We start from the raw sequence: 25,079 nt of genomic DNA on the forward strand, positions 1-25,079 counted from the left end.
GGGCTGCTGTCTATGGGGTCACACAGAGTCAGATACGACTTAAGTGACTTAGCAGCAGCCAGTGCCCAAATCAGTATGGCAAGCAGAAAGAACTAGCTTGACTTAAGATTCCTTTCCTGAGCCTTGGGTGAGAACTCATCTCGGGATGCATGACCACACAGAGGGTAAGCACATAACAAAACAGGGAAAGGAAAAATTGGATGGGGGTGTAGTAGGATAAAGATGGGTTTAGATTAGAAACTATTGATGTCCATATAGCAATGTCATCTTCTGCCATTGCAAACAAGCAGTAGAGAGGAAACCATTCTTAGATTGATTTGCATTCGTGTCTAACAGTGCTTTGCTTTTGCTGCTCAAGAAATAATTAAGAAATTGAATGGAAAGGATTAAAGATTCAATCATAGCACTGTTACTTGTATGGTATTTCTATAGCATAAGGGGCTTCCCCGGTGGCTCAGTGGTAAAGAATCAGCCTGCAATGCAGGAGGCCCAGGTTTGATCCCTGGGTGGGGAAGATCCCCTGGAGAAGGAAATGGCAATCCACTCCAATATTCTCGCCTGGAGAATCCCATGGACAGAGGAGCCTGGTGGGCTACAGTCCATGGAGTCACACAGAGTTGGACACGACTGACGCAACTTAGCACTCATACATATCATAAAGAACTGCTCAAATGGTTCAAAGAATAATCAAAAACAGGAATGGGAAAGGAAAGGATGAGGTTAATAGTCTTCATCCAATTGTACCATTGAGCCAGTGACTGAATCTATGAGAGCTGTTTTCATGACAGCAACTGGAGGAAATTTGGAGGAGTTTCCAAGGATTAAAGTCTATTACTTAAAGATAATTGATCCCCCCCCCAAAAAAAAGATAATTGATTCCCTTCTTGCTTATATAAAATGATATCTATCAAGAGAAGGTAGGTAGCATTAGCCCCTTAGAGAGGTAAAAAATCACACCATGTGTCAATGCCCTTGTCTGAGTCTTTTTAACTTGACCTGCAAGCTTTGGCTTTAAAACAAATAATGCTGAAACTCTTCTAATTTGCAATTTAATATCCTTGAGTTACTAATCTAGGGTATTTCTTTGGGATGAATGCTTTCTGTCTTTTTTTTCTCCTACCTCCTTGCTTTCCTTTATGCTCCAGGAAAGAAATATAACTTAAGGAAATGACTTGCCAAAAGCCATTTTTTTTGTCCTGATATTTGGACACTTTTGTTTCTGCAAATACAATACCTCCATAGACTAAGTTAAAAATACTGTTTTCAACTCAATGTATGCACAATAAGAGCATACATTCAAGAGCCTGGAAGGGCAGACTAGCTCCTAGTTTGAGAGAAGGTAACAGCAGAGCTGTTCTTTTGGATCACGAGCTTATACCTTTATTTATTTTTTTCTTAACTCATAGTACTTGAAAGTGGAAAAAATGACAGCAAGGAAAAGGTCTTTGTAGGGTATAATTTGTTCACGACCAGTTATTACAGTAAGCAGTGATTACATAGAATGCCTGGTTAAGGAAAAAACCATAGTTGAGCTTTTAAGCCCGTGGCATCCAAGCCATGCAGACAGCTTTTCTACCTCACATTTTGGTAGAATAATGGGACTGCTGGACAAATCGAATAGCTCAATGTTTTCTGAACTAGAACCTTACTTGTTTTGAGGTTCAAGAATCTACAAGGCCTTTTTTTTTTTTTTTTTCCTCTTGAGAAAAAATTTCAGAACTAGAGATTAAAGTGTCTGCCTGCAATGCAGGAGACCTGGGTTCGATCCCTGGGTCAGGAAGATCCCCTGGAGAAGGAAATGGCAAACCGCTCCAGTATTTTTGCCTGGAGAATCCCATGGATGGAGGAGCCTGGTGGGCTACAGTCCATGGGGTCGCAAAGAGTCGGACATGACTGAGTGACCTCACTCACTCATACTCAATTACCTTGCCAAATAATTTACACGAAAGGAGAAAGGTTTCTTAGTGTTTAGTTTAGCTGGAAGCGTGATCTCCAAGATCTGTCTTTCTTTACAACAGTGAGACTCACAGAATGTTCTTAGTTTCTGACCATGGCTTTGATAATTTCACCGCCACTTCAACATGTAAACTGTGGGGATTACATTTCTCAAGTACTTTGGGGAGCCGTGGCCCTAAGGAGAGGCATCAGCATTGCTTAAGAATACCATAAATATTTCCTTCCCCAAGAAACACAGACACTTTGGAAATTAGATTTTGAAAACTCTAATCCACAAGGTGATAGCAGGATGAAGAAATAGTGTTGGATAGATTGGAATTTAAACCAAGAAGAATGACTCATTGACCCGGTTTCTACCTGCTTTCTATTTCAATCAAGGTTAATGGAAAAAACTGCCAAGGATAAGGTGATACATAAAAGGAAACTTTAACCTATATAGATTTGATGAAATAACCAAGAGTCCATAGCCTGAAATATTTTTTGAAAATAGCATGAATATCTCTATATACAGTGAGGTTCAAAGTTGACTGAAAGGCAGAGCCAGTTTGGACTCCAATACATTGTTTCGCACTTTTTCCATGTAGATTGTTTTCTTCCAGAATTCTTGTTTTTCACTCTCTAGAGCCCTAGTTTCCACTGAAAAAAACTATCAGTGTCCCCACCCCCCCCGCCCCAAATTTGAGATTTTCTCATCTTTTTTCACCAGTAGAACACTTGCTTGATAAAAGTTTGGATTACTAGGAATAAAACACTAAGAGGCTTAGGACAAGAACGGATTTCCTAGACTCAGCAGGCACCATGTGATTTATTGGGAGAAATCCCCACCAAAATTCAAAGGCTCCTGAGAAGGGTAACTTCATCCTTTAAGACTGAATCTGAGGGGCTTCCCTGGTGGCTCAGTAGTAAAGAATCTCCCTGCCAGTGCCGGAGACACATGTTCGATCCCTGATCTGGGAAGATCCCACATGCCACACAGCAGCTAAGCCCAGGCCTGTGCTCTGGAGCCTGGCAATTGCAACTGCTGAGGACTGTGCACCCTACATCATCCCTTAACAGAGGTTACTCATTTTAGAAGAGAGGAGAGAGCCCTCCTTTGGCTCCTGTCCTAAATATATGGGGTCAATCCCAGTTTAACTCTTAGGCCAGAGTATCTCACTGGCTCCAATGGTTCCCCTATCCTCGGATTGTTGCCACATTTCCGGCCAAGAAGCAGAGGTGGCCACTTTCCTGGTAACTACTACTCTTTCCTGTCCAGGCTGCTCTCCTTTCCTTTTCTTGGGATGTACTTTGAATATGAAGCAGGCAACTCAAAGTGGCAGGGGCTCTTTTGAACTCATTCCACTGTGCATGTGTGTGGCAGTAACTGGCTCCATTGTCCAGCTCGAATTTTCCTGGAATATGACTTTGGTGTTTTGGTTGCCCAGCTCTCATCAGTCCCTATATTGTTTTCCAATGCTGATTTATTTAGCCATATTAACTTACATCGGTGAGATTAATTATCCAAAAACACTAGACTTGGAGTGTGGGCCCAACGAATGGCCTTCAGGTGCCAGGGGCCATAAATAATATTATTACTTCTTTGACAGAGCTCCAAACTGGAAATAAAATATCTTGTATAGTCTTTCACTTACCTTATTTTGGGGAGATCTGTGGCTTGAGAGCCATTGAAAGGGGATGCAGATGAGAATAAAGGATGAATTTTAGTTTTAGTGAAGGATTAAACATAGTTTTAGTAACTGCTTTTATAAGACATCCACAGATTGTAACTGTGGATTGTAACTCACCTAATGTACTTTCACACATCTGATTTAAAACTACATTTTGGCTTATCAGAATAGGCATCAGAACATGAAAAGTAAACAGATTCTGTACTAATCAGTGTTCTTGGATGCACATGACAGGTACCAAGTCTAGATAACTTAAAAAGAAAAACGATTTAGAGAACCTAAGAAATAGGAGGTATCTAAAGATCGTCTAACTAGCCATGTATGAAAACATCACCAGTGCCCAAAAAACAGATCTGGTCAAGCCTCTCAACTGTCCACTCCCTTTCCAGAAAACATGCTACACAGAATGGCGATAAAATGGATTCTTTATATTGGCCTAGACACATGTTTTCTTTCAGATCAGAGGGATGTGATTAGGCAGATTATTTCAATAATTTCAGCTAGGTCAGAAACTGGCTTGTGAGTCACCTTCTTGCCATAAAGTTCAGCTTTATGTGTGTGTTTCAGAAGTACTTAAGTGAGCACTACAAGCCTCCACTTTCTCACATGCTTGACAAATGAGTCTTCAGCCGTTGCTTGAATTCACCTAGTGCCTGGGGGAAAGGGCATTTAAAAAAAAACAAATGCTTAATTTGGGAGTCATTTTAGATTGGCAGAAAAGTTACCAAAATAATACAGAGTAACCTTATGCCCTTCACCCAGTTCCCCCTAATGATAGCATGTTTTATAACCTTTGTACCCTTATCACAACCAAGAAACCAACATTGGTTTGTTATTCTCAACTGAACTACAGACTTTGGGTTTCACCAGTGAAAGTGTTAGTCGCTCAGTCATGTCAGACTCTTTGCAACCACATGGAATTCTCCAGGAGAGAATACTGGAGTGGGTTGCCATTCCCTTCTCCAGGGAATCTTCCCAACCCAGGGATCGAACTTAGGTCTCCCGCGTTGCAGGCAGATGCTTTATTGTCTGAGCCTCCAGGGAAGCCACACTAGATTTCACCAGTTTTCCCACTAATAATATCCTTTTTATGTTCCAGGATCCCATTTAGGATACTACATGCATTTAGCTGAGCATTATGTTTTCTTTTTTAAAAACTAACAAATGTTTCTTGTCATACAGTTTCTGGGATTACCCTACCCTGGTTGTTCCGGTTCAGGTTCTGGTTTATGAGGTTTGCATCCAGTTGGCCCGGGACTGCAGTCATCTGAGTGCAGTCATCCTCCGTGACTGGCCTGGAGGATCAGGGTCCAGGCTCGCTCGCCTGGCTGCTGGCTGGAGACCCCTCTTCCTCACCACAGAGCCCTTTGCAAAGGGCTCCTCATGCCATAGTTCCCCCCGCAGAGTGAGGGCCACAAGACAGAGAGCGTCTGAGAGTGAAGCCACAGGGAGCAGTGCTTTTTTGTGAGGCTACACATTTCACTGCTGAGCAGTTCCATTTGCTGACAAAAGTGTCTTCCTACAATTTCCTCCAGAATCCTAGTTCTGGCCAATGAAGGGCTGGCCAGTAGGTCTCTTCACCCTCACCATGTTTAGCCCTCTTAAAAAAAGAAGAAGAAATGGTCTCCCTGTATCTTCCCTGAATGCTAAAGATGCTCCATTCACACAACTGTTCCCCACCAGATGACACGATCTGATGTCCCCCTCCCTGCCCACAACCCCATCAGAGGAGAAAAAAAAAAAAAAAAAACTTCATGGAAAGAAATAGAAGGTTTTTGACTCACGGAGTTTGCTGTATCCCCCTACCTGTAATCAGGACTTGGTATAAAGATAGCTATAGGCAGACTTGCATTTCTTTATAAATTGATAGAACTTGTTATTGTGTCCAAAATTCATCATTATATATAAGGCTCATCGATTCATAAACATTTTTATATTATTCTTTAAAAACACATACTGAGATTAAAGTTGAGTATTGTGACCGGTCAGAAAATGGCAATGTTTTCTAGTTCAGATGTCACATGGTTTGAGCCCATAGCTGTTCTCTAGGTAGAGTTATGCACAGACCGGTGGTGGTCAACCAGAGTGGTTTTGTCCCTGAGGGACACTTGGCCATGTCCAGAGGCATTATCATTTGTCACAACAGAGAATGGGTGGGTGTTCTGGCATCTGGTAAACTAAAGCCAAAGATGCTGCTAAATACCCCACCATGCAGAGGACAGCCCCTCAGGACAGAGAGTTATCCAGCCCCACAAGTCATTCATGCCAAGGCTGAGAAAGCATGGCATAAATTATTTGCAGTTTCTAAAAGGCCACTTCCCATTCTGCCACCCAAGTGTGTCTTTTTATGTCATTTTTTCCTTACTCTGTGACTGTGCTCCCCTCACTGCCTATGAATTCCTTTGGTTTGCGTTCTCTAAGAGTCTGTTTTTCTGGTGCAAGTAAATAGCAAGGCAGCTGTGGTTGGGGAAAGTGGGAGAGGTGCTGCCAAAAAGCATTCCTTCAACTTTTCTCTGCAGGAATTTTTTTTTGAAGATTTGAAACAAGCTAGAACCTCCCTTGTAGGCTAGGATGGAGTCGCAAACTCCAAGGCTTGCCAGGTGTGCCATGGCTCAGGGGCATAGGCATCTCTGCTGGCCTGGGGTGAGCGTGAGGACTGTGGGACTGGTGCTGCCAGCTCTCGCACCTTCCTCAAGAGGTCGGGAATCCAGACACCTATGTGAACTTCCCAAGATTTCGCCCTAGAGCTTAAGTTTTTGCAGATCTCCGTCTGGCTTAGAGATGATCATACTGAGTAAGTAAGCCAGACAGAAAAAGACATATGATATCACTTATATGTGCAGTCTTTAAAAAAAATGGTACAAATGAACTTGTCTACAAAACCGAAATAGATACAAGGACATAGAAAACAAACATGATTACAAAGGGGAAAGGAAGGGAGAGAGAAACTAGGAGTTTGGGATTAACATTACACACTACTAATATATACAATATATATTAGTATATAATAATATATACAAGAAATATATACAATATATATTGTATATAATAATATATACAAGAAACACAAGCTGGAATCAAGATTGCCGGGAGAAATATCAATAACCTCAGATATGCAGATGACACCACCCTTATGGCAGAAACTGAAGAGGAACTAAAAAGCCTCTTGACAAAAGTGAAAGCGGAGAGTGAAAAAGTTGGCTTAAAGCTCAACATTCAGAAAACGAAGATCATGGCATCCAGTCCCACCACTTCATGGGAAATAGATGGGGAAACAGTGGAAACAGTGTCAGACTTTATTTTTCTGGGCTCCAAAATCACTGCAGATGGTGACTGCAGCCATGAAATTAAAAGACGCTTACTCCTTGGAAGGAAAGTTATGACCAACCTAGATAGCATATTCAAAAGCAGAGACATTACTTTGCCAACAAAGGTCCATCTAGTCAAGGCTATGGTTTTTTCTGTGGTCATGTATGGATGTGAAAGTTGGACTGTGAAGAAGGCTGAGCGCCGAAGAATTGATGCTTTTGAACTGTGGTGTTGGAGAAGACTCTTGAGAGTCCCTTGGAGTGCAAGGAGATCCAACCAGTCCATTCTGAAGGAGATCAGCCCTGGGATTTCTTTGGAAGGAATGATGCTAAAGCTGAAACTGCAGTACTTTGGCCACCTCATGCAAAGAGTTGACTCACTGGAAAAGACTCTGATGCTGGGAGGGATTGGGGGCAGGAGGAGAAGGGGACGCCAGAGAATGAGATGGCTGGATGGCATCACTGACTCGATGGACATGAGTCTGAGTGAACTCTGGGAATTGGTGATGGACAGGGAGGCCTGGTGTGCTGCGATTCATGGGGTCGCAAAGAGTCAGACATGACTGAGCGACTGATCCGATCTGAATATATACAATAAATTATGAACAAGATCCTAGTGTATAGGATACGGAGCTATATTCAATATTTTGTAATAACCTATAAGGGAAAAGAATCTGAAAAAGAACACACACATACACACATATATATGTATAACTGAATCACTTTGCTGTACACTTGAAACTAACACAACATTGTAAATCAATTATACTTCAATTAAATCAATCAATCAATCACTGTGCGGGCTAAACACAACTGGAGTAGTGGGGTGGGGAAGTGGGTATGGTCATGTCGAACCCACTGGACTAGTTCTGTGGCAGCATCAGAAGAGGGTTTTGTCCCCAGAGTTGCACTTAGTTCTGTTTGACTTCATTTCATGTCTCAGGCAATTTGCACAGGCAGTTTCTTCTCCTTTCCAATAATGTGATCTTTATGGAACTCTGTGAGTGAAGGAATTTAAAGGGACTTAAATGTTGATGCCCCGTCCCATATCCAGGTGCATCCCTGAATTTGGCCGTCTACATCCATTCTCTGCTATTGCTTCACTAAGGAATGGGCCTTACCATGTTCTTGCCCATCACTCAGACTTCTTGTAGGGCAGAGTCTAAATGACCCTCACAGATGAACAGCCCCTGTTTTACAAATACCTTCAGAACCATCTCTCATGATGCAGACGCCTAGTGACCTTAAACAAAGGATTTTCAGCTTCTCATCACAAGTATCTGAGTTCTCCAAGCCACCCCTCTCAAGACAGAGTCAGGCTTTTTAGAAAGAGCTGTATTAGGAGTTTGGATTACAGTTCTACCACCTACCAGTCCTGCGATTTGGGGACGGTTTCCTTTAGTTCTCTGATGTTAATTTTCTCAACTGCAAGATAGATAGATCAAAAGGCTACATGAGTGGATTGTATGCTGATATGTATTAGATAATATCATACATGCAAAAATAATTGATGCCCATCCTGGTAAACATTTAGAACTCAAATATTGTTAGTTTCTCTTTCCTCTGTAACTCTCTATTACTTTGGACATGTTGCTCCCTGTATCTGGTCTTTAATGTCACCTCCCTCAAATAGACACCATATTTTCTTCACTACAGCACAGTGAGAAATCAAGAGGACCAATTTGGTGTGGGCTAATCCTGGGTGTAAGTTTTTAAATGTATCCCTTACCAATTTCTGCCCTGGACAAGTTACTTAACCTCTCCTAACATCATCTATAAAATCACAAAATATAATAGTGTGAGCTTTGTAGAGCTGCTATGAGAATGTAATGAGACCATGGATGCTCAGCTTCTAGTACATACTCCAAAATCACCCAGCTCTTCATTGTCCCTGTATGCCTGTGTCACAAGGAAGTCATGGTTGCTGGATGAGATCATGGGCATTCAGATATTTAGAAAAGTTAGAGGTACGAGAACTTTCTGGTGGTGCAAGACTTTTGTGCTGGGTTTGCATCCCCATTCGATTCATGTAATTTTTACATTGGTGCCATTCCATAAAAATGACAAAGTCTTTTGTTATTTTTATTGAGGAATAACATATATATAGTGATGTAAATAAATATGAATGTCCACACGTACAACTCAATGGGTTCTTAATACATATAGCTCATGGATCATGTTACCAACAACCAGATCAAGCTAAGGAACAATCTAAGCACACCAGGAGGCTCCTTCATACCCCTTTGCAGTCAGTCACCATTCCCCAAAAGTAACCCTTACTCTTCCATCTGTCACCAAAAATGAGTCTTTCCTTGGACAATATTTTTTACCCTTAGTATCTCTAGAATCAGCTTAATATGGAAAATACTCTTTAATAACCTCTACATATGCAGATGACACCACCCTTATGGCAGAAAGTGAAGAGGAACTAAAAAGCCTCTTGATGAAGGTGAAAGAGGAGAGTGAAAAAGTTGGCTTAAAACTCAACATTCAGAAAACGAAGATCATGGCATCTGGTCCCATCACTTCATGGGAAATAGATGGGGAAACAGTGGAAACAGTGTCAGACTTTATTTTGGGGGGCTCCAAAATCACTGCAGATGGTGATTGCAGCCATGAAATTAAAAGACGCTTACTCCTTGGAAGGAAAGTTATGACCAACCTAGATAGCATATTCAAAAGCAGAGACATTACTTTGCCAACAAAGGTTCGTCTAGTCAAGGCTATGGTTTTTTCTGTGGTCATGTATGGATGTGAAAGTTGGACTGTGAAGAAGGCTGAGCGCCAAAGAATTGATGCTTTTGAACTGTGGTGTTAGAGAAGACTCTTGAGAGTCCCTTGGAGTGCAAGGAGATCCAACCAGTCCATTCTGAAGGAGATCAGCCCTGGGATTTCTTTGGAGGGAATGATGCTAAAGCTGAAACTCCAGTACTTTGGCCACCTCATGCGAAGAGTTGACTCACTGGAAAAGACTCTGATGCTGGGAGGGATTGGGGGCAGGAGGAGAAGGGGACGCCAGAGAATGAGATGGCTGGATGGCATCACTGACTCGATGGACATGAGTTTGGGTGAACTCCGGGAGTTGGTATGGACAGGGAGGCCTGGCGTGCTGTGATTCATGGGGTCGAAAAGAGTCGGACATGACTGAGTGACTGAACTGAACTGAACTGAACTCTCTGAATCTGATCTTATCTGATTAAAATTAGGAATTGTATACTTCAGTGGTCCTGGGCTCTTCCTGGAACCAACCCAAAACCTCCATCTGACTTCTGGTCATAGACAGTGCTGACAAGTCCTCATGGCATGCCCTGCCCTGTGCTCCTTACCTGGAGGGAGACAAAAGCCTAGGAGATATGGTTCTACCCTCAGAGAGCTTCTCATCTAGCTAGAGAAATCACCACTACCTGACAGCAAGTGAGACCATGAAAAGCCTCTCCTAGAGGGACAAGCTCATGTTTTGTTGTTCTCAACTCTCCAGAGACCCTGTTTGGTACTGGCCTCTTTCAAGATGGCTGGATTAACCACACTCCATACCAGTGATTCCTTTCCTCTGGTCACTTGGCTGTGGAAGGCTTGCTGTCTTACCACCTGCTATTGTTTCATGTATGTCTGTGGGCTCTCCCATCTAGGATGTGGTCTCCTGCAGGCACATGGAGGGCAATCCTCTAGTGCTTTGTCCAAGATGCCTTTGATCAGGATGTGTGACTCCAGTTTTCTCTCTAGGTCACTGTAGCCCATAAGATAGTGCCCACTCTGGGACCAGTTAGTAAGCATATTGTTGTTGTTTAGTTGCTAAGTCATGTCTGACTCTTTGTGGTGTCAAATATGGTGTCTATTTGAGGGAGGTGACTCTTTGTGATTCCATGGATTGCAGCATACCAGGCTTCTCTGTCCTCCAGTATCTCCCAGAGTTTGCTCAAATTCATGTCCATTGAATCAGTGATACTATCTAACCATCTCATCCTCTGCCACCCCCTTCTCCTTTTGCTTTCAATCTTTCCCAGCATTGGGCTCTTTCCCAATGAGTCAGCTCTTTGCATCAGGTGACCAAAGTATTGAAGTTTCAGCTTTAGCAACAATCCTTCCAATATTCAAAGTTGATTTTCTTTAGGGTTGAATGGTTTGAGCTCCTTGCTGTCCAAGTCACTCTCAAGAGTCTTCTCCAGCACCATAATTCAAAAGCATCAATTCTTTGGTGCTCAGCCTTCTTTATGATCCAGCTCTCACATCTGTACATGACTACTGGAAAAACCATACCTTTGACTGTGTGGACCTTTGTTGGCAAGGTGGTGTCTTTGCTTCTTAATGCACTGTCTAGGTTTGTCACAGCTTCTTTTAATTTCATGGCTGCACTCACCATCCTCAGTGATTTTGGAACCCAAGAATAAAATATTCACTGCTTCTACTTTTTTCCCTTCTATTTGCCATAAAGTGATGGGACTAGATGTCATGATCTTAGTTTTTTTTTTTTTTTTCTAACTTTGGGTTGCAAGCCAGCTTTTTCAGTCTTCTCTTTCACCAAAACCAAGAGGCTCTTTAGTTCCTCTTCACGTTCTGCCATTAGAGTGGTATCATCTGCACATCCGAAGATGTGATATTTCTCCCAGCAATCTTGATTCCAGCTTGTGACTCATCCAGCCTGGCATTTCACATGTTATACTCTGTATATAAGTTAAATAAGCAGGGTGACAATATACAGCCTTGACATACTCCTTTCCCAATTTGGAACCAGTCAGTTGTTCCATATCTGGTTCTAAGCATATGCTGATCACTATTTGCACTGTAAAAACATTGCTGTGCAGCATGGATAGTCAGGAAGCTTGCTGCTAAGTTGCTTCAGTCGTGTCTGACTCTGTGCGACCCCATAGACGGCAGCCCACCAGGCTCCGCTGTCCCTGGGACTCTCCAGGCAAGAACACTGGAGTGGGTTGCCATTTCCTTCTCCAATGCATGAAAGTGAAAAGTGAAAGTGAAGTCGCTCAGTCGTGTCCGACTCTTCGAGACCCCATGCACTGCAGCCTACCAGGCTCCTCTGTCCATGGGATTTTTCAGGCAAGAGTACATTGCCTTCTCCGCAGGAAGCTTAAATTACTTTACAAGATAGAATTGCCCTTATCACACTTTCTGGCATCTGAGGAATGATGGGTTGAACATAAACTGTTCTGTATGGTTGTAAGTACATGGTACAGCAGTCTCTTGAGCAGATTCTCTATGCTCTGTGGGAACAAAAGACATTCTTCAAAAACTAAAGAGTCAATCAGAAAACTACTGATGGATCGCAAGGAAGGAGTGAGCAGTTTTATTGCGCAGCTCTGTTTGTTTTTCCTGAGGATTTTAAATGAGAAAATGGCTAAAGCCATGCCTCCTCACATGTTATTGCACATCATCCATCATTTTGTCTAGTTGCCTATTAATAACGTTCACCTCTGTCTAATTAGGGGCATTTTTAAAGAATGTGCCTGCAGTGCAGGAGACCCGGGTTCAATTCCTGGGTTGGGAAGAGCCCCTGGAGAAGGGATTGGCTACCCACTCCAGTATTCTTGCCTGGAGAATTCCATGAACAGAGGAGCCTGGTGGGGTTCGCCAAGACTTGAACACAACTAAGTCACACACTTTCACTACCTGCCTCAACAGAGTGATTTTTAGCAAGTATTAATGACTAAAATATGTAATTGAAGCAAGAAAGAATACCTTCAGTATGAGGCCCTCTCTGGAGGCTCCTCGGGTACTAGCAATAGTCTACATCTGAACTTGGCTGCTGGTTATGTGAGAGTTGAATTCTTCATTATTACTTACACTGTATATTCATATTTATACACATCTACACATGTCCTACATCCTCTAATTTAAAAAAAGTTTTAAAAAGTTGTTCTATCTTAAAAGAAAATGTCTCCTATCCTACATGTATTCTGGTTCTTTGACAACTTGCTTGAAATTTAGGATATGTCCACTGGTTATGAAAAATAAATCCCTTAGGATTTAATATATGGTTTAATTTTTCTTCTGGCTCAACTATTAAAACGAAGAGATGATAGAATTTTTAAAGGAATCTGCTCGTAATATAGTCAAATTTATTTGGTGATATGAACTACTGATGAACAAAGTATTGTTGTTGTTCAGTCGCTAAGTCATGTCTGACCCTTTGTGACCCCATGGACTACAGCACACCAGACTCCTCTGTCCTTCACTATCTCCCAGAGTTTGCTCAAATTCATCTCCATTGTGTTGGTGATGCTATCCAACCATCTCATCCTCTGCTGTCCTTTCTCTTTTTGCCTTCAATCTTTCCCAGCATCAGGGTCTTTTCCAATGAGTTGGCTCTTTGCTTCAGGTGGCCACAGCATTGCAAAGTAAAAGACCTGTCAGTTCTATTTGAAGAACAGATTAGAATCGTGTGCAATTAGTATGTTTAATGCCTATATGATATAACATGTCTATATGATAATGTCTGTGATGTCTATATGATGTAACACATAGAGATTAATGTTTATATGATGTAACAGATCATGGTAGGCCCGGTGGTGAGATCATCTTTTAGATACTGAAGATAAGAACATACACATGATGAAAGAGATTGATGGCTCTTTGCCACATCACAACTGATTTACATCATTTTCACCTACATATTTTATAACTGCAAAAGTGAAGACTGTCATGAACTATGTCCATTTTATGGGTATATCCTTTGCTTTCTGAAGGGAAAGAGGGCTTGCATGTGCCTGTTGATTATATTGTGATGTCTTCTGACTCCAAAAATTCAGAGAGGGGGTGTGGGGAACATCTGCAGCCCCATGAGGATCCCAGGAATGTTCATTTCTGTTGACGAATGCCTAGTCTGTCTTGTCCTGATAACAGTCTTGCCTTTAAGTTGTATTGGACTCAATCTCTTGCTTTACTACACTATTAAGGATATCTTGTGAAAAATAACAATTCTTAATCCCCTTTAAAACCCAAGGTTCCTTGCAGCATGGGCTGCATTTCTACTGATGGGTAGCAGTGCAGAGTCCTGATTTGCACTTCCTACACATGAAGTGGACAGCTGCATTATTCCAAAACACATTCTCACTATGATGACTGCCAATATTTTATAATGACATACTAGGAGTTCATTTGCAGCTGCCTACTGATATAGAAGGTATCTATATTCTTTAGTGAGTTCACCAGTGAAGTACATATGTTGCAAGTGCATATATATAAGATGCTAAAAGGATAAATGCCTTCCTTATTCTAGTAAAAATTAGAAACAACCCAAATGTCCGTCAGTGGGGGTGATGGGGGATGGTTAATTAAGTTATGGTATAGCCATACTATGGAATACTATGAAACCCGACCCCCCTACCCTGAAAGAGAGCAGATCTGAATTTATAGAATGTGTCAGGCTCCCCATTAAGCACTTTATATGCAACATTTTATTTAGTCTTCACAACAACTCCATGAAATTCCCATTTTATAGTTGAGGACCCTGAGACTTATCCAAAGTCACAAGATTAGTAAATGGTGTAACAATGATTAGATTTGAGTTCTATGGACCCCAAATTCACTTCCTTATTCAGTTACACTCTATTAGCTCATGGATGTCAAAGCTGTGTGTACTGTTGACTCCCCTCTCATGGAGATTTAATTTGAGATGACATTAGTTTGCATAAAAATGAAGAAACTCATGTAATAGTAAAAGCAAACATATCTAAGTGTCAAAACTAAATGGCTTCTGAAGGAAACAAGTTTTCTGTACTTTCCATGGTTGAAATCGAATTAAAGAGCACACACCAAGATTCTGGCTATATGTTCAATCCAAGTTAAGAATTTTCACGTATTTTCAAGGCCAGTATTCTGTTTAAAATGCCAAATTAAAAAAAATAATAAAATGCCAAATTATGAGTAAAGTGAGAGGTCACACTTCTGCTGAAATGTATTTATTGAAAATGTAAACTGTCATTTATCTGCTTGTTTTTACAACTTTTCATTTTTTTAATATTTACAGATGGACAAAAGAGAAAGAAATCTTTGAGAAAGAAACTGGATTCACTCGGGAAGGAGAAAAACAAAGACAGAGGTAAAAGACAGAATGAACTAAAGCAAATGTGTCTTCCATGGAGCATACTGGTTGAATTTGCTGGGGTTTCTGAATTGCATTGATTTACGTGGTTCAACTCTATTATGTAAACTGGATGTCTACAGTGGAATGCCATTAAAGGCAGTTTGGGTCTATTCTTTTGTGTTCGAGTGGCCCTGTACTGAACTGATGAGTTCAATTGGTTTGAGCAAAGTATGATTCATGCCAAGTTCATGGTTCCAATTATGAAGCTGGCCAATCAGCAGTGTATAAGGAAAACCTGGGTTGAGTAGCCATGGATAGCATCTCTAACGCTAACCAGCTGTCTGGCAAATCTAGATAGTTAGGCAGGGCTAGTTGAATGACAAAGAGTTTGGATTCGCCTACCATTTCTACTGGAAAGAAATAGTCTCATCCTCATGGTTAGTGAAGATGGGCTGTTGTCAGCATTGTAATGTTAGATCACAGCATGCTCATTTTTTTTTGCCCTGTGGGTTTTGGGAATGGTTGACTCTCTTCATACTGTCCCCTTCTGTGGATATTTAGGAAACCAATAGTTTAGCCACTCTGTCAGAGGTATTTGGCAGAGAATGCAATGGCACCCCACTCCAGTACTCTTGCCTGAAAAATCCCATGGACGGAGGAGCCTGGTAGGCTGCAGTCCACGGGGTCGCTAAGAGTCGGACACGACTGAGCGACTTCACTTTCACTTTTCCACTTTCATGCATTGGAGAAGGAAATGGCAACCCACTCCAGTGTTCTTGCCTGGAGAACCCCAGGGATGGCGGAGCCTGGTCAACTGCCATCTATGGGGTCGCACACAGTCGGACATGACTGAAGCAACTTAGCAGCAGCAGCAGCAGAGGTATTTGTGTTCCTTTTTAACTAATATTCATTGAGCCCACATAATGGGCACCTGGGCCCCATTAGCCCAGCATATCTTTTTGTGGCTTGTTTCTATGTCTTCATATGAAATGACTGCTGAGTGGTGTGGTCATATGAATGTATTTCCATTTTATGTGTCATAGTGAATGAGTGTTGAGTAAGGGAGGCCATATGTCTTGCCTTGGCGTTCTTTTATATAATGATCAAATTTCTGCTTGAAAGTAATGAAAGGCAATGAAATCAAAGGTATAAAAATAAATGCATTGTGATAAGTATTAGACAAGACCTAGATAGACCACTGATCCCAGACTCTACACCCATATCTTGAATTGTGCCTAAAGGGTCATGACATCTGGTTCTTGGACTAAAAAGAGATAAAGAATCCTAATAGAAAAAAATGGTATTGATGAACCTATTTGCAGGGAAGGAATGGAAATGCAAATATAGAGAACAGACTTACGGACACAGTGAGGGAAGGAAAGAGTGGGACGAATGGAGAAAGTAGCATAGACATATATACACTACCATGTATGACACTGATAGCTGGCGAGAAGTTACAGGCACTCTGTGATGATCTAGAGAGGTGGGGTGGTGGGTGGGGAGGGAGACTCAAGAGGGAGGTGATATATATGATACATATGTATGATATGTGTATGATGACGGTTGATTTGCATTGTCACATGGCAGAACCCATCACAATATTGTAAAGCAACTTTCCTCCAATTAAAAAATAAATTTTAAAAATAAAATTTAAAAAGAATTCTAGAGAATAGAAAACTAGTGTTTTACTGCCCTTAGAGCATGATATCTCAATCTTGGGACTCTTGACATTTTCTACGAAACAGTTCTTTGCTGTGGGGGCTGTCCTGCACATTGTCTGAGATGTTTAATATAAGCGTCCCTGGTCTCTACCACTCGATGCCAGTACCACTGCCCCCAACCAGAATATCTCCAGACATTTCAAATGTTTACCTCCAGCTGGAGGAAAGGACATGAAAATATCAAGGATCCCTGCCCCTGACTACATTGTATTGGTAGAATAATTTGTGAAGCCTTTAAATATCCCAGTGCCCCTGAAAATCTGACCCCATTGGTCTCTATAGGTACTGGGCATGAGTCATTTTATAACTACCAATGTGCACCTTCTAAGATGAGAACTCTGGTCCATACTAACCAGTTTACTCATCAGGGCACAGTCTACTGTAGCAGAATCTAATGCTAGCATAATGAATGCAAACAATATTTGCTCTTCTTCAGCTACCCATCATTGTCTGAAAAATTGTATTCTGTTCAATTAATTCATAAATTCATGGCCTTATATTTTAAATAAATATTAGTAGCCAGGGTAGCTTTTTTAAACTAGAGTTTTTACTCATCCTATTCCTGCCATGAGCCATCTTTATCTCGTTAGATTAGAGTGATCCTCGGTGTTATAGATTTATTAAAGGGATCATCCAGACTGATATTAGTAATGTGTTATCTTTAAAGTTGTTTATTCTAGGATGATGATATTGGTACTGGGATCTGAACACTCAAAGTGTAGACTTGAGGTGATTCTTCAAAAGTGCCCATTCATGTTAAATGAAACAGAATGAGCATTTCTCTTTTTTTGCAGATGTTTTAATTCCCTCAGCAGAGGGAGATGTATGTGTGCTTCTCCAAAAGGTTGGGCAGGAAGGGCCAGGGGAAGTAATCAACCAGTATGCACTGGGCTAGTATACATTTTTCAGACCAAATTGTATTTAGATATTATATAGGCTCACTGAAAATTTGGCAGTGTTCTATGAGGTTGCACGGTGTGCTGGCTGGGAAAAGGAAGGTGGATTCTGGTGATTCCAAGGAAAGGATACATCATGCATCCAACTAAGGAAAGAAATATCAAGATATATGGCATAAGAGGTGGTTGTGTTTGTTTGTTTGTAGCTTTGATAGTTAAAAAGATGATATCCTAGGCTTAAGTCAAGCTTAATGACATGGCTTTTTTCCTGACTAGAAAGTCCTGTGTATGGCCACACGTCCATCACATGGATGTCCTGGGAACCAGGGTGTGATGGAGCAGTGCGCAGGGCTCTCACAGTTGTGGCCAGTTCACATTGTTTTCTTCCATTCCAATATTACCATTTGGGTTCATAACAGCTGCACATGTGAAAAATGACAATCATTTGAATTCAAGAGTAAAAGAAGGAAAACAGGAAACTCTAAATGACCTTTTGGGTTAAGTCATCTAAAAATAGATAGGAGCAGCTTTTTAGAATCAAATTGCTCTCCCAATAGAGTGACTCATTAAATGTTTGATTTGTTGCTATATTAATTGATTCAATCAGACTGAATCATGTCCCGTGTTTTACTAAATTGCCTTAACATAATATGCAGCAGATCCTGTGACACTTCTGTGTCCCTCCTCCCACTTTAAGCAGTGCCCATATGACTTATAATTTCCATCTGGAAGCCAGGATTGATGCTGGTTCAGAAAACATATATTTTCATACAGAATACTTCTAAGTCCTTCATTTCTCTTAGTTAAATTACTTGGCATCCCAAAAGTATTTTTTCAACTTTCAGAACTTCAGAAAATTTCTTTCTTCTGTCAAAAAGAATCACTTTGGGGAAAAAAAAAAAGGTTTAAAAATAGCTGCTTTGTTCCAGTTAATATTCTTTCTAATCAGAGCACAAGGGGAATAGGTTTTACCATAGCCTAGGTCTGGGAGCTAGGTCCCCACTCTACAGGATACTTTCGGATGATGCCGTATGTTTATCGACATAAACTCTGGTGATAGTCCGGGTCTAGCACCTTTCTTTATGCTGAAATGACATCATGCCATGTTTTATTGTCCCTCCCTGTCTAGACGTGTTACTACATGTGAGCTGTGAAGTAGCCCCTATAGAAGAATAGTTGATACAACTTCATTCTGTGTCATATTAAATAACAGTTGAAACATCAGGTATTTGTTACTACTCTTTAAATTAAGGAGGGATGGCTTAATGGTATCTTTGAAAGGACTGTCACACCGCAGTATAAAACATGATCTGGGTTGGAGGTGTGAGACAACAGTGGAGGGAGGAAGCCTGAATCCAGATGCCAGATCGCTTTTTTTTTTTTTTTAATTTGTTTTAATTGGCGGATAATTGCTTTACAGTATTGTGATGGTTTTTGCCATACATCAACATGAAACGGCCATGGGCATACATGTGTCCCCTCCATCCTGAACCCCAGCCCTCTCCTCCCTACCCCATCCCTCCAGATTGTCCCAGAGCACTGGCTTTGGGTGCCCTACATCATACATCAAACTCCCACTGGCTATCTATTTTACATATGGTAATATATATGTTTCAGTGCTATTCTCTCAAATCATCCTGCCTGCTCCTTCTCCCTCTGAGTTCAAACGTCTCTTCTTTACATCTGTGTCTCCTTTGCTGCCCTGCACTTAGTTCTGGTGAAGGTAAGGTCCAGGATTGGGACCAAGGGAGCTGGTGAAAAAGGCGGCATGCAGGAAAAGAGAAGAGGAGGAGGAAGTCGAGGAGATGTGAGGATAGAGAATCAGATGGGTCATTTAGGTAGACATCCACGTCACCTGGGATGATGGTGGCCAAGGGTTTTGACTGCCAGGATAGAAGATAGCAATGAGCAGGGGTGCCAAGGAAGCTTGCAGCCCAAGGTTTCAGCCACGCAGTGGGAGGGAAGGATCTGGAAATTGCTGCAGGGAGCTGAGAGACCAGCACACCACCTCCAGGGGCTCAGGACCATGGGGAGGCAACAGAGACAGTCTGCAGTGAGGATGGCAGGGGATGCCATCTCCTCAGGAAGCACAGACAATAGATCAGAATGTGATACACACTGTCCCTGGCCCCAAAACACTGACTCTTGGTTAATGTCTTTATGGTTTGAAAAACCCATTATCAATTTTATTAACAGCTATCAGCACAGAGTCCGTAGGTTTCCTTTTCCCTCCAACAGAAGAGGTTCAAGCCCACAGATAAGCCTGTGCCCAGCACTTTATTTACACAAAAAGGAAGGTTTTGCTCAACCCGGTTGGGCTAAATCCTTGCTTTTACAATAACCACATTTCGAGAAGCAATTATATGCAAGGAACCCTGCCGAGAACTTTCCAGAGACTAGACTCTGTTACACAAGTTCAGGGCATAGAGGGATCTATCTCCTCTCTCAAGCTTGTGAGAGTTCTCCGGAGAAGGCAATGAGAAATTAAAGAGATTACATCAAAACACTACCACTGAAAGAATAAATAAACTCAGCCAGGGAAGAAAGCCTATTAGAAATAAAAACCTGTTATACGTGGCTGCATCTCTTGAATGGAAAGAAAAGAGAAGTGAAAGAGTCATTTGGGGAGAATGACTTTATGTATTCCATCTGCTTCATTTGTATTCCATGATTCCAATTTACAAGTAGAGCAACAGACTTTTAGATATGAAAAATGACAGATACCGAAGGAAACCATATTTCTTTTTTTTTGCCAAGGATATTAGAAATCTCTAGCCGAAGCTGGTTGGTTCCCTTTATATGGATAACATGTCTCAAAAAGAAATCAATACTCCTCATGTCATATTAAATCCCTGTTATGAATATACCTACTTGAGCAGACACAGGTCATTTGATATATTTATCAATGTCCTTTCTGGTGTTATTACTCTCCAAAAGTTTTTATGTATTCCAAATAGCTATCAGCCTTGCCATATACATGTTCCTAGACTTGCCCAACCTTTCTGAAGGAAAACTATTTGATTATTCCCATAGACAAGATAGCACTGATAAACACAATAAATCCTGAGCTGCCTGTTTGGTCTCTAATTTTGCTAGTAGTGAAAATGACCTTTTTTTACCAGCAGTGACTATTGGATCTTACTACCCTGTCCACATTGATCCTCAAAACAAATGCCTAAATTATTTTTTGTATCATCATGTGTCGACTAGTTTGGTGATAGAGGGTGAGAAGCAGCCTCTGAAAATCCAGAAATGTGGAAGTTTTGATTTTTCACTTCAAAATAAATTGCATGTTTTGACAGAACAAGAGGTGCAGACTTTTCAAGTGCCATTTCTGCTTTTACTGCAGATTTGAGTACTAGCCCGGTGATGTTCAAGCTGTTGCCATGGATCAAAGGGGAAAACCTTTTAGAGCCTCTTTCCACGTGATTTAATGTTCGCCTTTTCAACCTTTGAATTGTTTTCCCTTGATCATTCTGGTTTTATTCACAAGGGTTATAAAAACAAGGGTGAGGCTAGACTCCAGTTTCTGCTGCTAGGAGATGTAATTTTGAGCCTCACAGAAATAATCCATTTAATTTAATTTTTAATGCTTTTCAGCATGAATGTAAAGTATTACCAATAAAATGCCTGGCCCTAAGGACTGGTGTGCTTACAATGTATGTGTATACAAATGGATTTACTCTAGAGATCCAGAATTCGACTGTCTCCATCTCCGTGATGCTCCTTCCCCAAAATTGTCCTTCCTGGAGGATGTAACAAATTATATCCTGGGCCCTTCACCAGATAGTTGGTGCTGAGAACCCACTTCTTTGTGTGGCCAGGAGAATGGCTTGAATGTAGATCACGAGAGTGACAGCACAAACCCAGCAACTGGAGGCAGCACGTGGGGACAAAAAACACAAAGAAAGAACTGAACAAACTCCTTCCCCAGCTGCTCCTCTGCCTCTTGGGTTGTCATTTCAGGCGCTGGTCTTTGACTTGGAACCTCGAAGTGTAACCACTTACTTGAATTTCAGGCTTTCTGCATCTCTCTTAACAGCCCGTGTGGTGGTGGTTTAGTCAATCAGTTGTGTCTGACTCTTTTGAGACCTCGTAGACTATAGCGCACCAGGCTCCGCTGTCCATGGGATTCTCCAGGCAAGAATACTGGAGTGAGTTGCAATGCCCTCCTCCAGGGGCTCTTCCCTACGCAGAGGGGATCGAATCCAGGTCTCCTGCATTGGCAGGCGGGTTCTTTATCACTGAGTCACCAAGGAAGCCAGTATAGCACATGATAGACTCAATTATAATTATTTATGTATATGATTCTCTACTCCCTTACCCCACCCCACATTCTGAAGCCTGCAAGAGCATACTCCCCACTGCATAGCTTGACACAGTACATATAGGTATTCAGTAAGTGCCTGTTGAATAAATGTATATGCACAGAGTCTTCTCAGGCCTTGTAAGCTTTGGGGGTTCTTGAGACATCAATCAAAGACTTAAGTCTGTAAAATGGTGTACTTATGAGGGGGCTTCCCTGATAGCTCAGTTAGTAAAGAACCTGCCTGCAATGCAGGAGACCCCAGTTCGATTCCTGGGTCAAGAAGATCCACTGGAAAAGGAATAGGCCACCCACTCTAGTATTCTTGGGCTTCCCTTGTGGCTCAGCTAGTAAAGAATGCGCCTGATGCTGGAGACCTGGGTTCAATCCCTAGGTTGGAAAGATCCCCTGGAGAAGGGAAAGACTACTCACTCCAGTATTCTGCCCTGGAGAATTCCATGGCCTGTATAGACCATGTTCATCCTATCAAAAATGTCACCTTTCTTTATAAAGTTATTTCCTTTAAACATTCTTGAGATACACGGAGAAAAGCTGGAAGCCTAGATTTCTAAAACCCTTGTTCTTTAAACAAACTGACTTTCTTTTACTGAGATAGAAACTTTGGCCTCCCTGACAAACCCAAAAGTCACCTCTATATTTTTGAGATGAATCAGTTCTTCAGAAAATAGTCATTTGAATATGTCTGCCCTTCAGTCTGCAACATGACTGAGAGTCTTCCCTGGTCTGCTCTTCCTCTGAAAGTGAATGTTTGTTCTTTTGATTCCAGAGTTCATCCCACAAGCGTTTGGAATGCCCTTATCCCAAGTTATCGCAAATGACCGGGCCTATAAACTCAAGCAGGACTCGCAGAGGGACGAGCACAAGGATGCCTCCGATTTTGTGGCTTCCCTCCTCCCATTTGGAAATAAAAGACAAAACAAAGAACTCTCAAGCAGTAACTCATCTCTCAGCTCCACCTCGGAAACACCAAATGAGTCAACGTCTCCCAATACCCCGGAGCCGGCTCCTCGGCCCAGGAGGAGGGTGAGTTGGCCAGTGTTTTCTCTGACACTGAAGTTAGGACAACGGAAAAGCTCTAAGGTTATTCTCTGAGTCTTGGCTTATGTGAAAACTGGAAATACAGTTTGTGTCCAAGTATCTGTCAACAACCCCGTTCAGGGAGAATTTGCGCTGGCCCCGAGACACCTGACACACCCTCACAACCTTTCCCTGACCCCTTTCAAAGGTGTTGGGTGCCTCTCCTTGGTTACCCATGATATTCAGAACATTCTACAACATCACCACTGATCCTGCTCTAGTGTGATCTTCTGTTGTTACCAGAATTTCCGGTGAGACTGTGAGGCTTGAGGGCAGGGCCAAGTGTTTTTGTTAATCTCTTCACTCATCTAAGAACTATGCCTGGCTAAGTAAATTTGCTACTGGTCTTCATAAGCAGGGCTTCCCTGGTGGCTCAGACGATAAAGAAGCTGCCTGCAATGCAGGAGACTCAGGTTCAACCCCTGGGTGGGGGAGATCCTCTGGAGAAGGGAATGGCTACCCATTCCAGTATTCTTACCTGGAGAATCCCATGGACAGAGAAGCCTGGCAGGCTGCAGTCCATGGGGTTGTTGCCAAGCATCAAACAGGACTGAGCTACTAACACTTACTTACACTTACTTCATGAACAATGAGATTTTTTCTTATCAATAGGGCGTGGGTTTTTTCTCCAACATAACTGTAGAAACACACACACATATCCTCTTTCAAATCAATACTGTAATAACATGGTAGGTAGTGCTAGTGGTAAAGAACCCGCCTGCCAATTCAGGAGATATAAGAGACATGGGTTCGATCCCTGAGTCAGGAAGATTCCCCTGGAGGAGGGCATGACAACCCACTCCAGTATTCTTGCCTGGAGAATCCCATGGACAGAGGAACTTGACGGGCTGCAGTTCATGGGGTCACAAAGAGTCAGACACAGTTGAAGCAACTTAGCATAGCACACAGTAATGTGGCTCCATTTATTAAGTGAGTACTGTGTTCCAGGCACCGTGCTATTATCTAGCACTTCAGATTTCACATTTCAATCCAGGAAAGCTGAGTTTCTAGGCAAATTGGTTGATGATTAGCTGAATCAGGAGATAAATATCTCTGAAACTTCCTGGGTCACTGAGAGATCTCTCCTTTTCCTCTTGCCCGAAAGCCCAAATCTGCCATCTCCAGCCATCAACTCTTACCCTAGTTAAAACCCCAGACACTTTCCAGTTAACATCCACAATGCTCAGTCAGCCTCCAACATTTAGAACCTCTCCAAGATTCAGGGGCACCTGAGCCACCCACCGGTGTTTCCAGGGTTTCCCTGTGTTTACCATTGAAGAAATGACAGCATCCTGGAATATTTGAATTTGCATGATGGAAGTGTTCTTCCAGTCCCATCATAATCTCTCAGACTGTGTGTATAAGTCTACAAGGCAATGACACCGAAATGCCATGTATGAGCTTTCTGAGACTCTAGAGCCCAGGCAATGGGCCTCCCCAATGCCCTCCCCTCTGTCCAGGCCTTGCTAGGACAGCAGCTGCCAACCTCTTCCTCTAGGTTTCATCAAAGAGTGGGTGGCCATACAGACATCATTGGTGCCCTGTGCCCTTACCTTCAGCTCTTAACCATTCCTAGCGTTCCAGCCTTTTTTCCACCTGTCATTGACCTCATCTCTTGGCTGGAGGCTCTCTCTGATGGCCAGAGACACCCACCCGTGCAGATGACAGCCTGCAAGTAGGAAGACATTAATGTCGCCTCCCTACCCCTGCCAGAAGTTGCCCTTAATCAGTGACTCTGGAGACTTGTGGTAAATACTTCAGCTCCCTCGCTCCTTAGCAGGAATAGCTCTGAGGTACATGACTGACACGATCGTCCAGATTCCCAGGGCAGTTGGGCTCCAGCTGCGCACAGGTTTGTCACGGGCTTGGCGAGGCTCGCTTTGCTGGCTGCCTTCACTTGCCTTTCTCATTTCCCCACTCCCCTACAGCTATCTCCTGGGACTGTTCCCCTAATAAAATACATTGTGCCACTTCTGGGGAAAACCAAACTAAGACTGTTTATGGAATCCTATTTTAAAATCTACTTTCTAGAGCCATAGTTGAATTGTTGTTGTTTTTTTATAATTCACAAGCGTTCTCTGACTTTACC

General features: G+C 42.1%; 1 protein-coding gene across 6 annotated transcripts in view; it reads left to right on the plus strand.

Annotated features, from left to right (window-relative positions):
* ARHGAP6 (Rho GTPase activating protein 6) overlaps nt 1–25,079 on the plus strand; it is a 541,668-nt gene that overhangs the window by 468,363 nt on the left and 48,226 nt on the right. For all 6 annotated transcript variants that reach the window (XM_061407887.1, XM_061407886.1, XM_061407889.1 and 3 more), the window contains 2 exons: nt 14,913–14,984; nt 22,680–22,936. In XM_061407887.1, the coding sequence (XP_061263871.1) occupies nt 14,913–14,984; nt 22,680–22,936 (329 nt within the window). The remainder of the gene's footprint in view (nt 1–14,912; nt 14,985–22,679; nt 22,937–25,079) is intronic.

This window comes from Bos javanicus, chromosome X (genome assembly GCF_032452875.1).
Source record: "Bos javanicus breed banteng chromosome X, ARS-OSU_banteng_1.0, whole genome shotgun sequence".
Classification (NCBI taxonomy): Eukaryota; Metazoa; Chordata; class Mammalia; order Artiodactyla; family Bovidae; genus Bos; species Bos javanicus.